The sequence below is a fragment of the Anas platyrhynchos genome, chromosome 14 (genome assembly GCF_047663525.1).
Source record: "Anas platyrhynchos isolate ZD024472 breed Pekin duck chromosome 14, IASCAAS_PekinDuck_T2T, whole genome shotgun sequence".
Classification (NCBI taxonomy): Eukaryota; Metazoa; Chordata; class Aves; order Anseriformes; family Anatidae; genus Anas; species Anas platyrhynchos.
The window spans coordinates 15,501,096-15,522,820 of record NC_092600.1 but is presented as its reverse complement, the minus strand read 5'-3'; the positions used below and the strand labels follow the sequence as shown (position 1 = coordinate 15,522,820).

At 36.9% G+C, this 21,725-nt stretch overlaps 1 protein-coding gene across 4 annotated transcripts in view; it reads right to left on the bottom strand.

The window, feature by feature from the left end:
* The window catches only part of SLIT3 (slit guidance ligand 3), a 515,831-nt gene that overhangs the window by 442,875 nt on the left and 51,231 nt on the right, over nt 1-21,725 (bottom strand). For all 4 annotated transcript variants that reach the window (XM_027468588.3, XM_027468587.3, XM_027468585.3 and 1 more), the window contains one exon: nt 15,188-15,259. In XM_027468588.3, the coding sequence (XP_027324389.1) occupies nt 15,188-15,259 (72 nt within the window). The remainder of the gene's footprint in view (nt 1-15,187; nt 15,260-21,725) is intronic.

Here is a 21,725-nt window from a genome sequence, read left to right as displayed (position 1 = left end):
AGCAAAACTGGAATAAAACCTTTGCCGTAAGAGCTTCCTACAACTGTCTCTTCCACGCTGCCAGGCAGTGCAGAGATCCCTCTGCCTCTCTTCTTCCGTCCTCTCAGAGTTTTATGTCCAGGCACAAGTGAACTAAAAGCAACCAATTAGTTGATACCAGCATAAAATTATGAGGAGAGGCATTAAAACATAAAAATAATTTTAAAAAACTTCAATTCCCAGAAGCAGTTTCTAGCCGTATTTTTATTAAGTGATGATAGCTGACAATAAGCCAAAATAAATTTCCTGATTTTTTTTTTTATTCACGTACTGAAGAGCACTGAGAACAACTCAAAGGAAAGAAAGGCATTGCACCTCAAAAGCAGCTTCTATATTTTCCCTTAAGAATTATAAAAGTATGACCCTATGAGCTGCATTAACTCTGCAATGCAAGTAAACAAGTTCCTTCATTAGCATGTTAAGTGATAATTAAATATAATATTTCCAATAAACATCATAGCTATATGCATAAAACTGCAATGCACAGAATCATGAAGAGAAGTTGCTTGATAAAATAAACACTCCAGGAATTATTTGGAACACCTTCAAAGTAAACAAATAAAAAGCAATTTAAGAATTAAAGGTAATAATTATCTAGAATTATTTAATATAAAATCAGCATTGTCTCAAATTTCTAAAATAAGCAACGTTTATTTTCTATGGTTATTACCTCACATACTGACTAAAAACACTGCCTTTAACAGAAACACAGAATACAAGGAGATACAAGGAGAAGGCAAAAATTTTGTCAATGGAGGAGACCAGTTCAAATGAAATGTCTTTATTATTATTTTTAAACAAAATAAATCACACATATGCCCTGAAGAAAAGCCAAGTAACAAAAACAGCACTCAACCATCTCGACCATTAACCATTATTCTTTGTTGGGAGGAATCTCAAACTGACTTAGTCTTCTATTACTTCTTTTATATATATATACACACACACACGTACACACACATAAAAAACATCATTTCAGATGTTCTTTTCTTCAAAGATAAGTCTTCCTAGAATTCAAGTGCTTCTAGCATTTACATAATTAACAGTTACTTCACGCATCACCTATTATTGACATACCAGTCTAAGCAATATACCACATTTCTGTGCTAGCTATGTGAAAACTCCAAACTCATTAGTTAATCTGCATGTCAGAACAAAATGTTAGGATTTTGGAATATATTAGATGATTTTATACACACACAGCCCCCCGCATATACTCCCAGAACTTGAGGGGGAGAAAAGACAATATTTCTTGGGAAAAAAAAAAAAAAAAAGTTTTGATGTACACATCTATGTCAAAGTAAGTAATTCAGTGATTGTGGTGAAAAATATGTATCACAGGAAATGCACACAGGAAAATTAAATTGGACAAACACAGTTCCAATACATTCAAGTATTCAAAAATGATGCATATCGAATAACAATGTCATGCATCATCTTTAAATATCTTCTCTTTGGCAAGATAAATCTTTCTATCACTTGCTCAGTTACTTTTTTTTAACTTGGTCTCTATTTAAAGTTGCTTGATCTGTAAAAGAATCTAAATTAATTGCAGAACCTAAACCCAACAAAATGAAAATAACAGAATATTCTCTCACATACACAATCATGAAATTCATACGTTCTATCACAGAAGTGAAATCTACAGTGATTGAAAATATTACAATTAAAGATACGTATACCCCTCCCCAAAATCCACCATCCAAATACAAATGCAATGAAATCTGAAAGAAGGTTAGAAAAAGAAAATGAAATCCATGATTCTCAAAACACATAGACACACTGGAAATAATGTGCATGTCTCCAAGACACTGAAGAATACATGCTTATATTTTTAAATAAATGCATATGATAAAACAGAATAAAGAGTCAGCAGTTGCCTCCACAGGGTCACACCAGTTCTGCCACTTCACCATCCCATTTTATATATTGTTTGGGCTCATCTTTCACTTCAATTAGCAATTCCATTTCTGACATGAGCTCAATTTTGGAGTAGTTTAAACCATGCCTGACTTTCAGTATACATTCCAGTCAACTTTATCTTAAAGTATTTTTTAATCATTCTTTAAAATAGCTGGGAATTTTACGGAATTGAAACAGATTGCTGACGTGATAATACAATTATATTAGAGGGCATTTGGAAATAGATTTTAAAATTAAATCAAATTCAACAGATTGGTAATCAGAATTGGAAAAACTGCATTTCTACAGTTGCAACCTTCAGTGAGGGTAGCATCATTTAAATTCAAAAGCTATGTTCTTTGATACTGCAAGATTCAGACTAATTTGCCCTTCTTCCAAATTTTAACCATTCAACACTTTTACAAAAACGACACAGGGCAGAAATAAAAATTTTGGCAGACTCAGAAATACGTGTGTGTGTAGAAATATTGAAACTATTCCACTTTGAATAATGAAAATCTTATTTTATTGGAAAAACTCTATACTCACATTATTGATATAGCCACGATTGCCATGTGGCCAAAAATGAAAGTGGGCTGGTAGCTAACTTGCAGCTGTCATCATTACTGCAGTACCCACAAGAGGCTACAAGTTGTATGAGCAGTACTGACCATAGCACGTGTCCCAAATAGCATCTTTATGACTTATCTAATGTAGGAAATGTACAATGTAGGAAAACATGGGTCTTCCAGGAAAAAAAAAAAAAAAAAGGTTAAAAAAAAAGATAGAAGCCCTCTCTGGAAAGGCTTATGGGAAGGAAACCTCTAAGTCCAAGAGGACGTTTGTTACTTTCTTTTCTGGAATAGACAAGGAAGCAACTACAAGTACATAATAATCTTAACAAGGCCTACTATGCAAGTCATTCTGCTTTCACAAGGTGGTTTTAAGTAGAGCAGAATTGGGTCACATTCAGGAAAGGGATGGAGCAAGTACCTTTCTCCCACAACAAGTTGTAACAACATGGAAAGTAAAAACACTCAGCACCAAGGCACATCTACTTCTGAATAGGCTACTAAAGTCAACATTACAAGCAGATCTGAACAGCATAATCTAGGGCAGCAAACAGATAAAAATGATTTGCTTTAGCAGCAGCTCCTCAAACTTTGCTAACTTTCAAATTTTGTGGGAGTTGAGAACCTTCATCTCACACTCAAGCAAGATACTGGTGATAAGCACAATCTTGCACCTCTTAGGCACAGCATCTTCCAGCACCCACAAAAATCCTGTCTACTACATCTAATCTTTTATATGGAATCCTAAAAAAATAGAAAAAAGAAAAAGGAAAAAATGCACAATCTAGTATCCAATCCACAAAAAGTGCCAAACCTTAAACTAGCTGAAAGCTTCCAAACTGCTGCATTAACTACTGCAAGTAATATATTTAACCACATAACAGCTCAGGTTGTAGGGGTTCTGTGGAGGCCATCTGGTTCAAATTCCCACTCAAAGCATGGCCAGCCTCAGTCAGATGAGGTTACGATGCTCCATTCTTCCTTAAGTGACAGGAAGAAAACCAGAAGAGTCTCTTTCTTCTGTAGAGAGGGACAAATGACTTTGACAACATAATATGATACCCCAAAAGTGAGACACATTAGTTGGGGAAAAAATGAAAAAACAAATCCCCACATAACTTGTACAGAGGAAAACAGTTGAAACAAGTGAAATGGTGGAAAGTTACTCTAACTCTAGTTTCTAAGTTATTTACTCAACTTTAGTTTCTCAAGTATCTAACTGTTGCATAATTCAAAAAGTGCAGTTTAAAGTTACACACAAATAGTGTCACTGGGTATCCAACTCAGCAGAAATTCAGTGGAGACATCAATACCTCCAGCATTTGTAGCATATATCTAGCATTTAATATCCACTGGTAACTGAAGGAGCTTGTTTCAGTATGAATATCTGAAGCTTCAACTCTGAAGCTGAAAAAAAAATCTAGTTTGTGATCTTTTTCCAATTTCCTTTTTAAAATAACATTATTATTTTGCAAAGTTTGACATCAGATCCATGTCTTTTGTAAGCCACTACTATCCACAGACCAATCTCACGATGGGTTCTCTGTACACATACGTATTTAAACACAATGAAATTGGATCATCTAATTAAATAGGAGCCACAATAAGTTGCAGCTGGAAGAGAGTGAGGTACTCCTCATTTCTAAAAAGTAGTAATGCCATTTGGAAAAACAACTAACAAGCAGTGAAGGAAAATAATTCCTTTCAAGCAACTGAAATACCAGTTTTGATGATAAAACAGTGAAAACCCCAAGGCCAATAAAAAAGCAACATCAATTGTTTTCTTTTGAAGTTCACCACCAACTGGCTCAAGTGCCATGCTGCATTCCCAAGGCTTATGGAAAATTTGCATGCTCTCATGTCAGGAACAATGCCACTCTCACTGTGGTCCCTCTGGAGCATGTAATTATTGATGCATATGAAGTACGTTTTATCAAAATACTTGACAAATGTTGCCTTACAAGTCAAAACTAAGCAGACTAACTGAGCAATGGTAGTCTAATTCTGTCCTCATTACATGAAGGACTGATAGAAATAGCAACACTGTACCAATCACTTCCCACTACCATAGCTAATAGAAGAAAACACAACAAAATGCGTGGGGCTTCAGTAGATAACTCCGTTAGGTGAGTCACTGCCTTCTGGAGCAATACCCTTGCTCAGGTGAGGATGTGCCACCACATCCTCTGTATATTAAAATGACTGACAGACATGTTTTATGGCAGCTAATATTATCGCATTGCAAAATCCTGGAACTGGTATTTTGAGGGTAGTCTTTTGCAGCAATAAAAATACAGAAAATATTTCTTCTATAGCAGAAGAAATATCAGGCCTCTAGAGCAAAGCAAGGCAAGTTAAGTGAAGTACCTCCTACTGACCAACAAGTACCCAAATAGACTAAGCCCAAAATACACTAAGATCAGACATCAGAACAGCTGCCAGTTCTGCAGAAAAAGCTTGAGTGCTAACAGAAACTAAGCAGAAGGTTAAGTCAACTCTGCTCCCAGGAAGGGAATGTCAAGTATGGGATTAATAAAGCAATTATTGGGAAAGAGCGGAACAGGAAGCTGTGAATACAAGTGAATCAAGGAAAAAGCAAATATTCTATTCATAATACTTTCAAAGATATGGTTACTGTGTACATGCACATCAGTCATAGAAAAATCAGCCTAGCTCTTGGAGACTGATAATGTTCTAGTGCACTCAGCGACCTTCTGCACTTGCAGTGGTACAGGATCCATGTTGCAAGCAGGACTGTCACAGTGATATTACCAGAACTGACAAAATAATGAGTTCTCTTCACATGACTGTATGATAGGGTACAAGATTACACACTCCACACAAGACACTAAGTGTGGAAACATAAAATTTAGATGCTGTGATACTGGCTACCTTATTTTTCAACATTTTTTCCATTCAGAGTTCAGTAAGAACTGTCATTGCATTTTTCATTTAAACCACTCCAAAATATAACTTAACATCCCTTCATATAACAATAGTAATTAAGTAAATCCTTATCAACTGTTTCCTAAAAAACCCGTAACTTTTCATGGATGTGTCTGTCCTTATTAACAGCCCACCAGCAAGTTTTAAAAAAGAAAATCAAAAGATGTGTATTTAATTCCAAAAATGCTTAATGACATTTCTGAATAGTATTTGAATTTTTATTGTAAAAATCTCAAACTTCAACAGTGGAATTACTGTATCTTTGAATTATCTACTTTCCAAAGCATTATATAAGAAGAAACACGCTGAAAAACAGCTCTTAGAATCTTTTTACACAAGGTGTCATAAGCCTTGGCTTTCAATATGTTACAGAGAGCTAAGAAATAAGAGCAGCTCTAAGGCACACCTTGTATCACATCCTCCTCTTAGTCATAAGACTGAGAAGTTAATAAACCTCCCTTGCTGATCTATTTCTGTAGTAACACAACATTGCATGACTTGCACAGGTTATTTAAATTTGTTTCATAAATAGTTGCTACTCTTACAAGTTTTACAATGCAGACTACATTTGGGACATGAAATCACCTCAATCCTGATCCCATCCCTCCCAGCACAGCTCCACACTGACCCTTGTGAAGGGCAGCATCACGCAGACACATGCCTCAGGCTCCAATCCCATCATTTCTCTCAGCTGACAGAGATTTAAATTGTAATGAAATCCTGGAACATTTATGATTTTATTTCAAATGCAAGTATGGTGCATTTATAAGGTATAGCAGTATTCATTTTGATGATCTCTAAATGTCTGAAATACTTTAAATAGGCATGGCCTATTGCTCCCATATTGAAACGTATTGAAAAGTTCCAGAAAGCCTGACTTAAGCTTCCTATTGTACACATTACAGCTTTCTAGAATAAAATGAGAATTAAAACAAGGAAGTGTTTGGTCTTGCATCATTCTCCTCACAATAACCTTTACACTCAGGGCACTCTGAATACACAATGAATCTTCACAGATAAAGCTGCGTTCTACTGCTGCAAAACAGCAAAGTGCAGAGGTGGGTGCCAGAAAGCCAGTGATGGAAAATGGCCTTTCACTTTTTAAGTCACTGATTAAAATCCAGACTTGCTGTGCAAGCAGAATAGAACCCTCTCTTTGCCACCTCAACAATGACTGCATCACCTGCTTCTACTATCCCTGTGCACACCAAAACCAACTCTCATTATTTCCAAGGTATTTCCAGAGCATTTCAAAGGACTTTTACAAGACACTGGATATAAATTCATCTTGAAGCTCAGGATGACAACCTATTATGGCAAGCAATGGAAATATTTACATTATCACTATTATATTTTTCCCTGTTAAGCTGATGAGATGTCTGTGTTTCAAGTCACCCATTCAATCTGTTCCTAAATTCACCTCACTTAGGGAAATAGCCTCAAATACAAAAATAACGTTAAGCACTCCTATTCTAATCTCCTGATAACCAACAAATTTGTAACTATTCTGCACTTTCTCCAAGTTGCAATCATGAAAATTTAAAAGGAAATTTGCAACTGCTTATTTAAACCATGGGCAGGAACCACTAGTAGAGCATTCAGCAAAATGCTTTTCAGCTTCTCTCAATACAAAATCAATAGGGAAATCACTGAAGATATTCATGCATGAATTAACTAAAAGGAAAATTTTAAACAAGAGAAGCAATGTTAGCTAATTATGTGCAAGGACACTTGTTAGTGTTAGGTGAGAGGTTGGACTCGATGATCTTGAGGTCTCTTCCAACCTAGACAATTCTGTGATACCATGATGTGCCGACATTTGCAGGCTAGCTCTAGTAAAGGGACCAAAACAACAAGTTAACAAAACAAATGCAGTAAATCTGACTGCAACAAACTTCTTCCAGCACGCAGTCAGACCAACATGGTTAGTCAACTTCTGGAAAAGAAGTGGCCTACAAACCATCAGGTCAGAATACCTACAGAGAGTAGGTATATATATATATCAATACTTGCAGATAGGACCTAACTGTTCACTGACCACCCAGCAACCTCTGCAGCTATTCAATTCCCTTGAATTGAGCAAAGTCACCCATGACTTCAACAGAAGCACCCACTCTGACAACTGTCTCCCGAAGCTCACCCCTACTTCAAAGGGAGCTACACTTGAACTGGTGCTAACAAGAGCAAAAGACTGAAGTTCCAAACACTAATGTAACAAAATGGTAAGCCAGTATGCCCACCCACAACTACTGTATGTCAAGAACTCTGCAATAGCTGTTAGTCATGTGAAACCATCATAACAAGCAGCTGAGTCACTGTGCTTCCCCCCCAGTTCTAACTTGTCACTCCAAAACCAGAAGCTGAAGCTGATGCATTTCAAAATTGGCAGAGCATACACGAACACCTTCACAAACCATGTCTCCATCTACCTAGGTGATGAGTAACCAAGGAGTTCTGATCGAGCTGTCTTTGTAGCAACTCACATAAAAGCAGCAAAACAGTCTGTTTCACCAACATATCTTAAAAGATTTTATTGATACGAATTCTATCATTTTCACGTGAAATTACTGCAAGACAACACCTTTGACACCACTTATAAAAGGGCCTTGTAATACTGGTTAGCTGAGCAAAATACAAAAATCATAAATTTCCCCATTTTACAAATCATGCAGGATATTCACCCAGAACAACTCAATGCAGTCCGTGCATCTACAAAGCCTTAAAAGTGATGTAGCTTGCTTTCTGCACTGATCACATTTTGGTCTCTACCACTTGACAAAGAAGCCATACCCTGAGAGATGCACTGAGTAAGAAAGTGGAATAATACACTGGATAAAAATCAGAGGAAAAAAAAAAAAAAAAGAAGAAGAAGAAATAGCTGAATTAACAGACTGAATTTGCAATTTTTCTCAGAAACTCCTCTAACGAGCCTATTTCCATGGTTGCAGTATTCAATTCACTCATGACACGGAAATTGAAACTTAAGGATCTCTCTTTAAAAGCAAAATCTGGTTATCCACAAAGTTTGATCATTAAAATGTGAACACAAGCACCCTCTTCATCTGCTTAAAAAAAATTCTATCTAATATACATATTTTGGAACTAATCACTTTTATCTTATTTCGTGCAACTGCATATCTATAAAGACATTGAATCCCACCTTCACACACAGTTCCAGAACTGAATCAGCAGTTACTCAGTGCCAGAAGTCATTGACATCAGGATTTCCATGCTAACACAGAAGTCCCATTCTCTCCAGAAGCAAAAGTCATCTATCAAATTCCTGAGTTTAAGAAGACAATGGCTTTGCAACTGTTAAAAAAAAAAAAAAAAAAAAAAAAAAAAAAGGACCTCCAAAGCAAGGAAAACAATAGCCTGCAGAAGTTCAGAAAAGATATGTTTGGCTGAACAACATAGGATATTAAATATTATGGAGGTAAGAAATAATTCTGATGGGAATTAATGTCTAATCGAATTAAATGACTAAATATTAAATTTTACTGATATTTCTTCTTCCTGATATTAAGAGTAAGAAGAATTTTAGAATGCATCAGAAACTATTTACAACAGCCCTGTTAACATAAAGTTCTGGGGCTGGACTTAGGAAGTTCACAAGGGTACTCTGGGTGTTAGTAAAATAAACTAACACAATCCTAAACTGTAAAATGCTTAAGTGGGCATTAACAGTATAATCCTATTGAATGTTATTTCTCTTACTTAATGTTATCTTACGTCTACATGATATGCAACTAGAACACACTGGTAAGAGTGCTTTTAAAAAATATACATTTAGGAAAACAGATACCCAGAAACATGTTTAAAGCTACCAAATAAGTTAGTGTCAAATAATCTTACAAATTGTAAGCCTCCTGAATTCTTTGACTGAACACCAACCAAAATAGTATGTCTCATTTTACAAGCATGGGAAAATACATTATTTCTAGTAAATACTGAAAATGAAAGGTAATATTTCAGTTACTCAGATAATGGTAATGCAGCTTATTTCCAATGCAGACTTGTACTTAATCGGCATGTGTGATATTTATTCTGGAAATATATGTACCTTTGCCACAAACTACCTTAAATAGCTACGTAATAGAATAACCGATCACAGAAGTTGGCAATAGATGTCTTCTTAGCAGAAATACGCCACTAAAACCCATAAGTAACTTTTACCAAGAGCACCCGTTCTACTCCAGTCATGTCTATTTGCCCTAGGAAGACAAACAAGACTTTTGCTCAATATCATTTTGAATAACCAGTTTCACAGAAGGGTAAAAGCAACACTGAAGCCAAAGTCTGTTGAAATGTCCTCACTTATTTTATACTTTTAAATTTTCTTTTTTTAAAAAAAATCATATTCTTGAAAATTCAAGTTATCTTCTGCGCTAATTTAAACAGGAGAAAGAATTCATAGACCTCCCATATAAAACCGGTGCATTTATATAAAAAAACTAAATATATTATTTGCAACCAGAGACAAAAAGAAGATATAAAATGACTTCAGCTTGATAAACGGTGTAAATGTCATCCAGCTATCTGCAGCACAAACCTCTGACCTAATGCACATCTTTCTCAAGCAGAAGTGCTCCCTGGAGACCAGCAAACACTTACTATAATTATTTACTGTCTTCTAAAAAGACCTGCTGCGATCTATGCACAGTAAAACTACAGTTATTGGATGTGGAAAAACCACAAAACCATGCTGTTACAGCCCTTGCTATTTTGTCATGGCAACACCATAACTCAAACTCGTGTAATATCTAAATTGTCAGGATACAGCTTTAATATGAAATGATAATGGAGCTGTAGGCCAGATCTGCAAGATCTCTCTTTCTAGGAAGAGAACAGAAAGAAAAATCAAGGGGACACTAAGAAAAATTATGAACTGTCCCTTTTCCAAACAGGTCTTCTGATGACAATTGTTAGATAAAAGCTTCAGAATTTGATCAGAAAGCATGATTTTATGCTTTGCTTGCTAAGCATCAGACTGGAAAGGATGGTTTACAAATGACAGCTCTAGAAAATCAGGAACAAATTTTTGGTGAAGCAAACATATGCATTTCCAAGCTACATTAAGCATCTTAGCCAAAAAAGCCCTCAAAATAAAGCAGAAATTGGTAAAGTCTAATTCACACTACACTTGTCAAAATCATGTTTGTAAGTAGCACATCAGGTTCATACTGTTATTTTAAATTAATTGTAAACAGAACGATCATTACACTTTTTTCTTATTTCAGGAAGAAAACATTTTGAAAGTAAATGGCATGCAGAAGCAATCAGATAAAACACCTTAAGTTTCATTACAAATGACAAGGGACAAGTGCAGGTTAATGAAGTTCCACATATCCTCTTTCATTCTTCTAAGAGCAGCTGATCCACAGCAAGACTCAGAGCACTTACGGGTTATTTTCATCTGAACTAAGGAACGTTGCTTTCCTTTGACAATTCAGGAGCTGGCTTGAGTTGTTTTTTGTTGTTGTTGTTTTGTTTTTAAATATTTAAATATCTCATCATGGACCATTAACACACCCGGCCTTCAGTGAAAAAACAGATACAGTATGACCACCTTATAAACCAGCTGTGCATATGGAAGAAACTCATGATTTCAGTACACACAAAGCTATGTTTATAAACCTCATAAATAAATTTCCCAATTTATTTTAAATATTAAAAATACTAACCTCTGAATCAAAGCCTGTTTTTATAACTTCTATATTGCATGTTTTCATTTACTATAATTCTTTTACACTTTTACCATGTATATTATGTTAATTACTTTTTTCCTCAATGGCTCAATATTAATAAATATCTGAAACTATACAACATTTTTTTCTTGTTTTCATTTCTGGAAATATTAAAAATGTATTTTTCATGATTCAGTTTTCTCATTAAAAGTGCCTGCAGTTTGAATTATTAGATACTCAATTATTTATCCTAGATAAAACATTCAAGAAGCTGAAAGCCTAGGAAGTCAAGGCATCAGAGCAATGGTAAACATTTCCACCAGAGAATCCAATCTGAAGGGCTCATTCACCAACTAACTAACTTAAGTCTCATTTTAAACTAAAGCAAACAAAATCCACAAGTTTCAAAACTGTTCTTTCTAGAAGAAAAGGCTCAAAACCTTATGAGAAACTAATTTGGTGGGATGTTTCACATTCCACTTAAGGTTTATTCCCCCTATAGATATTTTTTTCCTGCTTCTAATATTCACCAGATGTGACAAAGAAGCCTAAGCAATGCTGTAAAAGATGCAGGATATCCTGTAGCTCAGAACTCTGGGAGAAAGTTGGAGAAAAAAGCCAAGGTACCTGGAGTTAAGTGGTTCTTTTAGAAGGCTTCTCAGACAGTATCTATTTCCTCACTCAAATTTCTTAGTTATCTTAAAGACGAATTTTTAGTGAAAACACACAGTGCCCTGACACAAGTACGCTATGGAGACAAACAAGGAAAGCACCTGGGACACCTGGACAGATGTCCCAAACTACAGAGACTGTGTGTACACAGAACAAGAGGAGAACACGTCACCAAAGAGGTTTCTTCTCTAGATTTTCAAGCACATCATTGACAGAGAAACATAGTGATCTGTACCTCCATTTCCAGCAGCAAGACATAAGATACACTGCTGGTATGGAACTACATCGAGGCTATTCCTTCAGTAAACTCACAGGCCCATTTCAGTCCAGCTGACAAAAGAGTGAGAGAAATCTTAGTATTTGTTTTAAAAGTTTTAACCATTAACAGGTCTTCCTGAAACTCTCTGGCAAGCGGAATTTCTGCATATTTAAGCAGGTCACTCACCCCATCTGCACAAAAATCTATTAAAGCTAATACATATGCTTAAATTTTATGCTACTATCAAGTTATCAAACTTAAAATGTCATTAAGGTTTTTATTTTTATATTTTTAAAAATCGAGTCTGGGCTTTTATTGACAGTTGTAGTTTGCTATGGTTCCCTGTATGCCTGCTAAAGAGAACAGCTGTAAGAATCACTGCTGATTTTGCATTTGCTATGTGGCCATCGCTACAAGCTCCTCGTTTCCACCCAATATGATCAATTTTTCCATGCTGGGCATAATGTATAGCAATAATTAGTTCTTCACACCTGGCACCATTTGAGCTGTATTGAGTTCAACTGTTAAAAACTCCATTTTGCACTTACAAGCTTATCAGAAGCATAACCATTTAAAAAGAATAAACTAACCGGTACATAACTTACTAGCCTAGAGTTAACGTAGTTTGAAAGTATGTCTGTAAAAGCAATATACCACTATTATGGGGAAAAAAATAGCTACACCTTTTATCTCCATTTTAATTCTCTTATCATAAATTCCACAGGATCTGCATCACCCATGTATCATTCACTCACACATTTTTGCTTCACTTTTTACTCCCTTTCATCACCTTCTCAGCTATGCTTTCTTCTTGAAAGGCTAGGTCAGAGCAGCTGCAGGAGAGGAATGCATGCATCATGCTTCTTCATTGATGTGATTTACCCAGAAAGCCAGTTGTGAACTAAGTAGACTGGTACTGTTATATTTAAAAGTAGTTTTAAGAGAAGTGAGAAACAACAACTCTGAAAGCTACAGTAGGAACAAAAGTAGTAATACAAACAACAAAGTAATTATCTTTGATGTATACTTCTATTTTTCTTCAAAATTTAACTATATACAGCTATGTACATATATCCCAATAGGTAACAAAGTTCTCATTCTTACCCCATCATTGAAAAACAAGCCAACTGCATTTGGAACCATAACTGCTCATTTCGCTAAGATTTATTTCACTTAAAATATACAGTATGTATAATACTCAAAAGAAAAAGCACATTTTTACTGATAAACAGTGCTACAGTGATCTATCTAAATCACTATTAAATGGTAACGAGACTTTGAATGAATGTCAGTGAATAAAGACAAATGTTTCGACAGCATCCATTGGGAGGCATTAGAGAATACAGCACTCATATTAATCAGTGTATTTAATGTAATTTTGTTACAATCTTTATATTCTAAAAGGAAAATTATTACCCTTACTGTTAAGGACTATAATGCATCATGATTATATGATCTTCTAAAAAAAACAACAAACCACTCTGGTATTGAAAAATCTCAATTACTTTCATATAGCTTCTTTGTGCAATGTTCTTTAAGATAAACACACACAGGTGATCAACAACCAACCTTCCTTTGAAACCACAAATGACCAGAAAGCTTATTTCAAACCTATAATACTACATGTACAGTGCTACCACACACAGAGAAAGCTACAGCATGCTCAATAGGAATTGATATAAACTCTGTAATTCTTCTTTCTTTATTTTTAATCTTAAAGGCATCACCATCACTTTAGGAAATCTCCATGAAGCAAGTCTTCTATGAAATAAATACAACTAGCATCTTCTGGAGAGCAGATAATGGTATCTACAAGTACCTGCTCAAGCTTTATACTCAAGAGAAGTTTCAAGATACAGAATTTCAGAAATAAGCAAACAACATTAGGAAACACAAACAAATCACTAAGCCCTAACAAACCCATTAAGCAAATATTTTCCAGTGCACTTAAAAGCTATGAAAAAGCTGAAGTAGTCAAAACCAAGTCCTGAGATGTTTCAAGTGCATTTTGACACCAAAGAACAGCTATGGTTTGTCATTTTTTGTTTATTTATTATCTCCAGAACAATGTGGTCCTTTCCTTGCACAGTAAGTTTTTCATTGGCAAGTTCTGACACCAACCTCAACAAAGAGATGATTTTTTTTAAAATATTCAACCAATTCCAAAATTAATCTTCATCGTCACCATGTGTTTTGCATTTCCACAGGAAGTAAGAAAACTATGTCACTGCTTTGTTTGGTTACATACATAGGTATTAAAACAATTATAAAACTTCCACATGGATTGTATCAACTTTTCAGCCATCCTACTGTAGCTTTTCAATATCTCTAACCAAATCATAAATCTTATATGAAATCTTCTAGAAATGAAGTCAAGCTTAAAAAAAAAAAAGTTCAACCATAGCCTTCAAAAATACGGACTGGATCATGAGTTAAACTTTGGCAGAACTTGTTTTTGATGAGTTCAGTTTTTTTGTAGCTCCCACCGCCCCAAGAAAAACATGATTTGAAGCTCATGTTAGCTGGGTGTTCACACTGGTTGGGATGCCTTCTAAACATCTAACTTTTTGTTTGTTTTTCTTTTTCCATTTCAATAAAATGAGGAAATAAGGCAAGAAAAAGAATTTTTCATCTTCCTGACTGAAAGGGCAACAGCCATAAGCACATTGCTTTGCCTGGCAATGATTTGGCTTAGTTTAAAATAAATAAATAAAAGTAAATTTAAAAAACTGTGTAATGTCAATATGGTAAATTTTCAATACTGAGAGTATGCAATCTCATTAAGGACCTCTAGACTATAAGGGATGAGATGTTGCCACTTTTACTGATTTCTGTATCTCTACTTAGAGAGTTGAGAGTAATTCACCTTGAAGTCATCATGGCGAAGATATGAACAACAGGAGCATTTCACAGTTTCTCTTCTCTTTCCTATTTATGTTCTATGGCATTACCAGTGCACATAAAGACAACACATCACCTTAAAAACCCTTATTATCTAGCAGCTCTAAAATCATGAAAATTAAAGTTCTCACCTCAGTCAAAACACATACATGCAAATCCATATAACAATAAGGAACTTACAATAGCAACATAAATCAGATTGTACTTACAATCTGGTTAACTTCTGGGTGTTCTGAAAAAGCAGCTCTGGAAGAACTTGCAATTTATTCTTGTTCAGACGCCTAAACAGGTAAATAAAAATAAATAAGTAAATAAGATTATCTTCCAATGTAAAAAGCTTATTATATTATGCATCAACACATGAAGCTCCTCTTCCTATGAACTCAGCATAGACTGCATTGTGTATGTTTCTCATAGACAAGCCAAACAGACCATGCCATCTGTAGACCACCTGCCCACATTCTTGAGGTAGGGGAGTCAAGTGACAGTCACCAGGAAGTTTGAATGTTTTAATATGGATGAGTACACATTTATTTATCTTGAATTTTGCTCTGGATGCCTACTAACAGTGAATCATATGGCCCCCATATCCAGCTTTCACTGCTCTGAGAAACAGTTAGCAGTATGTATCTGGCTTTTCTCTTCCACTTTCTAAACATCTAGGCACAGAAAATTAAATAACCTGATCAACTGAGATTATTTCCAGATTAGCTATTATTTCTACAGTACACACACACAATATATATGTATATATATTTATATATATTAAGAATTTTCTTAAATTTCTGCTTTGAAAATATGTGCAGTGTTGCAGAACGTATGAAAATACAGATAACAAAATACATGGTGCTTTGAAATACTATCTTTAAGATGTTCTATAAACTGCAAGAATCTTCGTGTTTGTACATTAGTCCATTTTACTTGGTAGTCCTTGGTAAAACGCATAAAACAGCCCTGCAATATTGAAAAACAGAGCTACTGATAAGAAACTTCTTTTCCCTCTAAGTCTTTTTCACTGACAATAAAATGTCACTAGCTTTCAGAGTCCTAATTAACGTTACTTACTTGAAGTTAACCTAAACTAAATCTATACAGCTACACTACTCTAAATAGGAAGATAACTTCTTGCGTATGCTTATATATGACCATATTTTTGCCTCCCTTCTTCTAGTCTACCTTAAATTTCACTTTGATAATGGATGCATATTTCCTAGAATCTGGATCACAGAAGACACCAGGAGTTTGCAGAAACCCACTTTGAGTGAAACATTGAGTGTTTAGCACTCAATATCTGTTTTCCAGTTTCCTTACACACTGAGTTATATCACTACCAGAATTCAAAATTCTTTTTGAATTGAAAAGCCTTTTCAAATATCACACTTAGACTGTAGGGTGAGAAAAGCAGAGTTTTCACATGGCTACCATATGAACATGTCTTGTGGAAAAAAAGGGGCGGGGAGGGGGAAGAAGAGGGGAGAAAGAAATATTTGTTTCTCTTTCTGACACCTATAATAGATCAAAGGATGGATTTCCAACCTTACTTACAGAGCCTAAATATTACACATTAGGCATGCTACTTGCTAGCAGAAGCAGATATTAAAATTGGTTATTTCACAGTACTTTTACCAATTACTCAATTCCATTTCTGAAATTAATGAACAAACCAGAAAATGAAACACTCAATTAGAACATGGGAGATACTAAGCACTAGTTTGCATTTAGGAAAGTATACAGGAACTTTTAAACTGAATTCTTTTTCCCCATGTGAAATCTCAGAGTTTTATATTGAATTAAACTAGCCTTACTATTGCTTTTTTTATTTTTAAGGTTGATAGCGTACAACTTAATTAATCCTCATTAATTTCATATTTTCAGTTAAGCATTAATATATTTTAGAAAAAAAAAATCTTAACAGGATGAAATACAATGAAAAAAGCGTGATGAGTCTAGAATGTAACCTTCCCAAAATTACTGACAATTTTCATTACATTCAGAATCATAGAATATCCTAAGTTGGAAGGGACCCATAAGGATCATCAAGTCCAACTCCTGGCACCGCACAGGTCTGCCCAAAAGTTTAGACCATGTGCCTAAGTGCACAGTCCAATTGCTTCTTAAATTCAGACAGGCTTGGTGCAGTGACTACGTCCCTGGGGAGCCTGTTCCAGTGTGCGACCACCCTCTCAGTGAAGAGCCTCTTCCTGATGTCCAGCCTAAACCTCCCCTGCCTCAGCTTAACATCGTTTCCACTGGTCCTATCACTGGTGATTACAGAGAATAGGTCACCTGCCTCTCCACTCCCCCTCACGAGGAAGCTGCAGACCTCAATGAGGTCCTCCCTCAGCCTCCTCTTCTCCAGGCTGAACAGGCCCAGTGCCCTCAGCCGCTCCTCACACGTCTTCCCCTCTAGGCCCCTCACCATCTTTGTTTCCCCCTCTGGATACTCTCCAACAGTTCAGTCTTTCTTGTGCTGTGGTGCCCAGAACTGCACACAGCACTCGAGGTGAAGCCGCACCAACGCAGAGTACAGTGGGACAATCACCTTCCTCGACTGACTAGCGATGCCGTGCTTGATGCACCCTAGGATATGGTTGGCCCTCCTGGCTACCAGGGCACACAGCTGGCTCATATTCAACTTGGTGTCAACCAAAACCCCCAGATCCCTCTCTGCGGGGCTGCTCGCCAGCATCTTGTCGCCCAGTCTGTACGTACAGCCAGGGTTGCCCTGTCCCAGGTGCAAGACCCGGCACTTGCTTTTGTTAAACTTCATGTGGTTGGTGACTGCCCATCTCTCCAATCTGTCCAGGATTAAAACATTTCTTAGTTTAACTCTCACTCAGCACAATTGCTAGCTCTTGACTAATATTGTGTTGAATTTATTTAATCTATCACAATGAAAAAAACTGCCAGAGAACTGTACAGATGAATTCTAATGGTTATTACTCTAATTGTAATTTCAGCTCTCATCATGTACACAACTATCCTCTGTTCATCCTGAGTTATCTGACTTCTCAAAGCCACATCCAAGGAATATGTTTTTTGAATATTCTTAACTCTATTTGCAAGGATTTGAACTTGTGCTTGCAGTTTTCAGCAACAGAAACTAAGCAAAATGAGATTGAATTTCTAGAATAGGATGTGTTACACCAGCAAACACAAGAATATATATCACAGAATCACAGAATTTCTAGGTTGGAAGAGACCTCAAGGTCATTGAGTCCAAACTCTGACCTAACACTAACAGTCCCCACTAAACCATATCCCTAAGTCTACATCTAAACGTCTTTTGAAGACTTCCAGGGATGGTGACTCCACCACCTCCCTGGGCAGCCTGTTCCAATGCCTCACAACCCTTTTGGTAAAGAAGTTCTTCCTAACATCTAACCTAAAACTCCCCTGGTGCAATTTAAGCCCATTCCCCCTCGTCCTGTCACCAGGCACGTGAAAGCACAGACCAACCCCCACCTCTCTACAGCCTCCTTTAAGGTATCTGTAGAGAGCAATAAGGTCGCCCCTGAGCCTCCTTTTCTCCAGGCTGAACAAGCCCAGCTCCCTCAGCTGCTCCTCGTAGGACTTGTTCTCCAGACCCCTCACCAGCTTCGTTGCCCTCCTCTGGACTCACTCGAGCACCTCGATGTCCTTCTTGTAGCGAGGGGCCCAAAACTGAACAGAGTACTCGAGGTGCGGCCTCACCAGAGCCGAGTACAGGGGGACGATCACTTCCCTAGCCCTGCTGGCCACGCTGCTTCTTATACAAGCCAGGATGCTGTTGGCCTTCTTGGCCATCTGATCACACTGCTGGCTCATATCCAGCCGACTATCAACCAATACTCCCAGGTCCTTCTCTGCCTGGCAGCTCTCCAACCACTCATCTCCCAGCCTGTAGCTCTGCTTAGGGTTATTGCACCCCAGGTGCAGGACCCGGCACTTGGCCTTGTTGAACTTCATGCAGTTGACCTCAGCCCATCGGTCCAGCCTATCCACATCCTCCTGCAGAGCCTTCCTACCCTCGAGCAGATCAACACACGCACCTAGCTTGGTGTCATCTGCAAACTTACTGAGGGTGCACTCAATGCCGTCATCCAGATCATTGATGAAGATGTTAAAGAGGACCGGCCCCAGCACCGAGCCCTGGGGAATGCCACTAATGACTGGCCTCCAACTGGATTTTACTCCATTCACCATGACTCTTTGGGCCCGGCTATCCAGCCAGTTTCTAACCCAACAAAGCGTGCGCCAGTCCAAGCCACAAGCAGCCAGTTTCTTGAGGAGAATGCTGTGGGAAACGGTGTCAAAAGCCTTGCTGAAGTCAAGGTAGACAACATCCACAGCCTTTCCCTCATCCACCCAGTGCGTCACTTTGTCATTGCAACCCATGAAGTCAAATGTGATTTTTTTTCCCCCTTATCAATATAATCTGGACAATCAAGTATGTTAAATGATATCTCTGTATAAGCCAACACTGCCCTACCTGCAATGGCTGAAGGAGCAAAAACAGACAATGAAGAGGAATTGAAAGAGGATACAGAGCAGATAGGGCCAGCATTGGTAAATTGTCACATTCACTTGGGGAATGGTTGCAGCACTAAACAGTTTGTAAAGATGCTCATTTGTATACTGCACTTCTCACATATGCCTAAATCATCTTCTGTCACACCTATGCAAAGTTAAGAGTACCGTGTGTTCTGATTTTCTCCCAGAATGCTCTCCTGGTATTCTCCCAGAACTACAGGATTTTATGATAAGCAATGGAAATTCATTTATTTAATAGCAAAATTTTAAACGTTAGTTCAAAAAGTATTGAACGTTGAAAGAACAGATGACGATTTCTTGAACAAGAGAAAAAATATACCTAAATGAGAAATTACTTAGAAAATTTAACAATATTTTTCTCCACTTGTTTTTCCAAAACCACTAAGTTCTAAGCTGCTTTTGCATGTTGTCCTCTTCCTAAGCATTTTAAGATTCCAGCCTGATATTGTCTTAGTATTGATTTTACTTAAAAAGAAAAATTATATGAAGGGAGGTCCACGAAATAATTAATGAATTAATTAAAAATCTAAAAGCTCACATCCACACTCCATCCACAATCCACAGCTCACTGGCAGTAAACATGGCATATTGGTCCAAATTTATCATAAAATTTTACCATGGTTTTGTTATAAATTAAGTGTCAGTCTTCTTATACAGCAGCAGTAAGCTAGCTGAATCCTCCTGTCTAGACCAATACTACAATGCCATTGTCCTTTTGCCTCAACTCATGCATAAGCTTAATTTTTGAAATAACTCATCAGTACGTGCTAGTGCTTCTGCATGTGATACTGTCCTCAACACACTGCAAGAGTACAACATTCTGTCAAACAGGAATGTCTGCAGTTAGTAAGACAATGCAACACAAGTAATTGATTATGAAAAGAACCTGAGGTAACAACAAACATTTTCAAAGTCCATGGTTACTGATGACTTGGTTCAAGCTATGGAACTCTCCAGACATTTCCATCACTTCAAGCTGCAATTTCCACCCAAAGTCATTTTATTCATGGTTTGATTCTCAGGGGAACTCAGGGAATTACCAGGGCATTGTTTCTCTTGAACAACACCTACTGTATGTGAATAGCTCCTAGTGCAATAGTCATCTCAGTATAAGGCTGAGAGAGCTTGAGAGATTATTCTTAATAGAGAAGTATCGAACTGCAAAACAGGATGTTTCCAAACCCTATAAAAGAAAAATACAAGTGCTTGAAAACTATTTGATGAAAACAGCAAACACTTTGCATGGTCATTAATAAGACTTGTTTCCTCTGGTTTGAAAGAGAAGTGCCAAACATGAATGAAATTTAATGGAATAGTTCCTAACACACCATTGTGTGCGAGCTTGACTTTATCCTCATCTATCAGCAAGCCATATGACAATGAAAGCAACTTCAAGCACAAGGTGAACCAAACATTAGGAATGCCAGCACAGGGCAGGGCAAGCTCTAACATAGCTGTTCCTAAGCAGACCTTCAAAGCACCGCTGAGCACACTTTAAAGAACCAGTTGGGCAGCAGCACCTTCACAAAAAAGAAAACAGAAGAGCAGTACAGAAATTCCCTATGTTCACCTGGTCCTTTTACCTTGGACAGTCTGTCATCACCATGTCACTGTAAATCTCAGTCCTGTGAGATGGTTAATTCTAATCTTAACAGCATTTCTAATTTTGTAACAAATACACTGGAAAACATGAAGCCATTTATTATTATGGCAAAATAAAAATGGATAGGAAAAAAAAAGATATAAAGAAAATGTGCTAAAATTTTTAAAGATTTAGTGGGCACTGTTCTTGGGACTGCACTATTAACAAACATAGGTAATTCTGTTTTTTAATCTGCTGTTCATTTAAAATAAAAAATACTGTGAAAATATGATAGCTGGAATTTGGATTTTAAAGCCAAGCCATTTTTGCAGCTGCGCTTATCTATCTACATCATGAGGTAATGGCATGTCAGCTTTGTCAGTCGAATTTTTTTCAATTCAGTAGATCTGAATTGACAAAAAAATCATTAACATTTTCTGAGCAAAAGTAGTCAAATTCTGACTGTCACACCAACACCTTTGCATTGTTCCAAGCAAGAACAACTCACAGCACATTACATATAAAATCTTCGATCTGTCCTCTTGTCTCATGTTAGAAACACAGCCGCCATGCAACTAGCACATGTACGCATACATGCCACCAACTGTCTCCACATCCAGAGGGAAGAAGCA